The sequence below is a fragment of the Amaranthus tricolor genome, chromosome 7, assembly GCF_026212465.1.
Source record: "Amaranthus tricolor cultivar Red isolate AtriRed21 chromosome 7, ASM2621246v1, whole genome shotgun sequence".
In the NCBI taxonomy this organism is placed as follows: domain Eukaryota; kingdom Viridiplantae; phylum Streptophyta; class Magnoliopsida; order Caryophyllales; family Amaranthaceae; genus Amaranthus; species Amaranthus tricolor.
Window position 1 is genome coordinate 30626193 of NC_080053.1, and position 4526 is coordinate 30630718.

Here is a 4526-nt window from a genome sequence, read left to right on the forward strand (position 1 = left end):
CGGCCAATTAGAAATTATCTCTTAAAAAGACTGTCCCAAACAAGAGAACCAGCATCTATTTACGTTATTTTAGTAAATCAAGGGCGGAGCCACATATCATGTGTTTATGGGTCATTTGATTAATTGACTCCACTTGACTTGGTCAACTCATAAATTTTAAGTATATTTATTACTTCTATTTATGTATACTAGAAAAATAATATAATACTTTGACATGAAATACACTTGGCATTTAGATAATTTGAAAAAGTATTTAAAATTAAAAGTAGTAGTATATTTATTATAGTAACATCTATATAATTATCAATAAATTTGGATGACTTTAAATATATATTAATATTGGGTTATGACGTTTTTATAAATCAATTTGAACAAACAAAAATACGAGATCAATTTTATTTGTAGGAATAAATATGTGACTTTATAATTTTAGATTAAATAATTTTTACATTTCCATGGTTACAATTAAAACTTAAAACACCCATAAAATTATTTTTAACCTCATAAATATTTACCCTAAAATTATATTTCCACTATTATTAAATGGAGAAAACCTATTTTGTTTTCTCCTACTCATTTACACACAAAAGGCTACAATTAAAAATTGCATACTAATCTGATACTTAATAATTAACACAACTACTTTTATGGAATAATGTCGAAAATATTTCAACTAAGGTGATTTAATAACATAGACACCGGAACCAAGCAAAGTCCCTTTCGCCTTAGTTGTGTCTCCAGGAAACCCATTTCATTGCCTCCTCCTACATTCATTGAAGACTCTCCTTTTTCCTGCATTTAAGCCGCATGATGAAAATAAATTATTAGTCCCTCTTATTTTAATAAAACATTTGAAAAAAATATATGGTGTACACACTTTTTAAGTTAACAAGATATTATCTTAAATTTATATAACAATAAAAAAAAGAGTTTCAATGACTTATAAAGTATGCACTGCACAATATTTTTAATTATCAACGTTTTTAAATCTTATTTTTTATAATTTGGTAATCTTATAGTTTTACATTAATATTTTATTTTGAGTTAGGACTTATTATTTTTATATTAAATTTTAGAATTGAGGTCAATATATGAAAATCAAAACTAAATCTATTTTTTAGCTCGATATTATAAGAAAAATCAATTAATTTGTTAGCGTATTATTCATTATTTATACACCAAAGATTACTATTATTTACTGACTTTTAAACCCAAATTCATAATCATACTTAATTATAAGTTCGAATTATTTTTTTTCATTGTTAGATTTTCTAGTTTACCTGGGAAACATTTTGGGTACCGAAGTAATCCAACTGATCTTTTGACTTCATGTACTTGTTTAGATCATTTATAACCTAGACAGACAACAAATAAAACAAATTAAACTCATAAAATACAACTAAAGAAAAAAAATGCAATCTATAAATAATTAATTATTTTATGAGCGGGATACACTGGGTAAAATGATGATGATGAAATAATTGGTTATTGTTGTACCTTATTTCTTTGGTAAAAAATGATACTATGTTATAAATTAAGAACATTTTAAAAATTATTTCATAGTTACCTTTCTGTGTAACATAGTTATTTTTATAATTATGAGTTTTTGGCTCAATCATGACCATAGATTTTTTTTTATTTTAGTGAAATTAAGGGTGTAGAGTCTTTCTTACTCTTCTCATTTTCAACCCCTTCTCAATGGATCCCTCCCCTATATATATATATATATATATATATATGTATGTATGTATGTATGTATATATATGTATGTATATATATATATACATATATATGTATATATATATACTCTAACATGCTCTCTCACACGAGAACCCTATGGGCTAGAAGTGTGGATGGAACACATGCCCTCCTCACACTTAAGGTGAAATATTCCACTTGAATTTAAGGGATGGTTGAGTTTTGAACTAGTAACTTTTTTTCACAATGGCTCTAATACCATGTCAAGTAACTAATTCAACAAACATCTTAATTAAGCTGATGGTTGAGGTCTCATAATATGTTATATACCCGAACAAAAAATGTTTAGCAATTGGTAATTATAGTTTGGTTTTGTTGTTTAGCTAGCTTGTTGGATGAGCTGATAGCATTGGTTATTTTATTAGCCATATATATTAAAGAAAAAGTGGGTCATAAAGTTAAGGGAAATTTCACATGGTAGCATTCAGTTTTCATGAAACGCAAGTGGTGACACTTTTGTAAGATTTTTCCACATGGTAGCATCCAGTTTATGCACTATCTGACTCTCATAACATTTTTCGTTAAATTCTTGTTAATTTCTGTTTAATTCATTATTTTGTAAGATTTTTCCACATGGTAGCATCCAATTTTTGCTCTCAAATATTTAAATCACCATTTTAACTTTTAATTCACCGATTAATTTATCAACGCCCTTAAATATTGTAACAATTTTATTTTCATTCAAATTATTAGCATTATAAAGTTCAAAAGGTGCATTACAAACACTAATAAATAATTTAAAAGACGCATTTTATAAGCTCAAAAGGTGCATTACAAACACTACCATGTGGAAAAATCTTACAAAATGATGAGTTAAATGGAAATTAACAATAATTTAACGAAAAATACTATATCAGTTAGATAGTGCATAAAGTGGATGCTATGATGTGGAAAAATCTTACAAAAGTGCTACAACTAGAGTTTTATGAAAATTAAATGCTACAATTTGAAATTTTCCTAAAGTTAAAAGCCAAATTAGAACTTTTTTCCGGTCTGACTTAAAACCATTACCCAACATATTTTTTTAACTATTTGAGCAAAAACAAATCAAAATTGAAAAGCCGAAAAACATTTTTTAATAAGGAGTAGTAAATAGTAAATACCTTTGGACTATGAGCAGGTGAGCTAGCAGTATCTTCTAATTCTTCATCAAAGAAACTTTTTTTATTTCTTGATATAAAATTCTTATTTTTGCAAACCATATTATTATTCCCAGGTTTAGCAGCATCTGACACCATTGATGAAGAAGCTTGATAATCATGATGATCATAAGATGACAAATTAGGAAACTCTTTATCATTTTTGCAGGTTAAGAAATCTTCAAAATAGAAAGTCCAACTACTTTCTTCAGAAGAATCAGCAGGTACAGAACAAGATTGGCTAATCATCATATAATTTGTTGAACTCATTGAATCATCCATATTTATTTATTTCTATTTTTTTTAATTTGTTCTAAAATAAAAACAAGAATAATACAGTTTTGTTTTTGAATTTCTGGTTTAAGAAGTTTTGTTTTGGCTCAGTTTTTAACACCTATGAAACAGCTCTTTGGGGGTAGTCACATTTATAGTAGTATAGTTGTATATTTTTTTTGTGTTTGTGTTTGTGTGGTTCCAAATATGTGGGTCCATTCATTGGATCATTAATAATTTCAAGTTGCAAATAAGGAGAAATTAGATACTCTTTTACACCTCATGGATTTCCAAATACTCCATCAGATTGTGACATGTTGTATGGAAAAATATCATTATCAATAGCAAGTACTCTTTTCGTTCCTTAATGAAGTTCTCAGAAATGCTCACAAAAATTTTAAAAAATAGAATTTTTTAGATAACGGAGATATTATTTAAAGAAATTTAATGGAGGAAAAGTGGAGATCATACACATTAAAAAATATTAAAAGAAAGTTAGTGGGAAAAATATAGGGATCACAAATTGAAAAAAATATTTTTATAAAGTTAGTCGGAAACATGTGTGGACTATAAGGAATAAAAAAAATGTTAAAATAAAGTTAGTGGAAGATATGTGGAGACCATAAGCATTATTAAAATATTAATATATAGATGAACAAAGTTATTTTTGTCCAAAATTTGGGATATAAATGGAAAGATTTCTTATGGAACAACAAATAAAACACCCAAAATGACAAATGGAAACTTCTTTAAGGAACACAAAAAATATAATAGAACGGAGGAAGTACCTAATAATGTTAAAGTCTTAATCCAAAAAGATTGAAGTTTGTTGCTTACGTTATTAAATACTCTCTCTATTCTTTTTTTTTTCCTTCTCATTTACTTGTTGCACAGTTTTGAAAAAAAATTTTAATCGAGTCTCACATCATAAAAAGTTATATAGACTATACATTAAGATGAATCTAACGAGATCTCAAATAGATTAATTTTATGAATGAGTACTTAAATCATGTTATTTTCAAATTCTTCATTTTTTAAATTTATAATTAAAATCTATTTTTTGAAATAAATTCATTATTTTTGAACACGAGTAAAATTTATTAATATGATTCAAAATATCAAATTTTAAATTCAACTTGAATTATTTAATATGAAAGGAGGTTGAGGAGTAGGGAATGATAAGGGTAGGTACTAGGTTTATCATAGTTTTTTGTGTTTGTGCACCACATTTTACCAAAATTTACTTTGGATTGCTCTCAAACTCTAACTAAAAGTCAAAAAGATTGCTTTCTTCAACATATAAAATTAAGTATTATTAGAAATAAAACATATTTAGAAATAAAAAGAGAAAAGTAT

At 26.3% G+C, this 4526-nt stretch overlaps 1 protein-coding gene across 2 annotated transcripts; it reads right to left on the reverse strand.

Annotated features, from left to right (window-relative positions):
* Positions 1–406: 406 nt before the first annotated feature.
* LOC130818326 (vascular-related unknown protein 4) lies at positions 407–3305 on the reverse strand. 2 transcript variants are annotated; one of them, XM_057684456.1, is made up of 3 exons: positions 2862–3305; positions 1281–1355; positions 407–792 (listed from the first exon to the last, which is right to left on the reverse strand). In XM_057684456.1, exons 1-3 carry the CDS (start codon positions 3177–3179, stop codon positions 670–672), a joined length of 516 nt encoding a protein of 171 aa, XP_057540439.1. In that variant the 5' UTR covers positions 3180–3305; the 3' UTR covers positions 407–669. The 2 variants fall into 2 exon arrangements, with proteins under 2 accessions (XP_057540439.1, XP_057540440.1); XM_057684457.1 differs by lacking the exon at positions 1281–1355.
* Between the last annotated feature and the right edge of the window lie 1221 nt (positions 3306–4526).

Coding starts and splice junctions, on each gene's coding strand:
- LOC130818326 (XM_057684456.1), bottom strand. CDS start 3,179: ATGGATGATTCAATGAGTTCAACAAATTATATGATGATTAGCCAATCT. Junction 1,356..2,861: donor CACCTGCTCATAGTCCAAAG/GTATTTACTATT, acceptor TTGTCTGTCTAG/GTTATAAATGATCTAAACAA. Junction 793..1,280: donor GTACCCAAAATGTTTCCCAG/GTAAACTAGAAA, acceptor GCTTAAATGCAG/GAAAAAGGAGAGTCTTCAAT.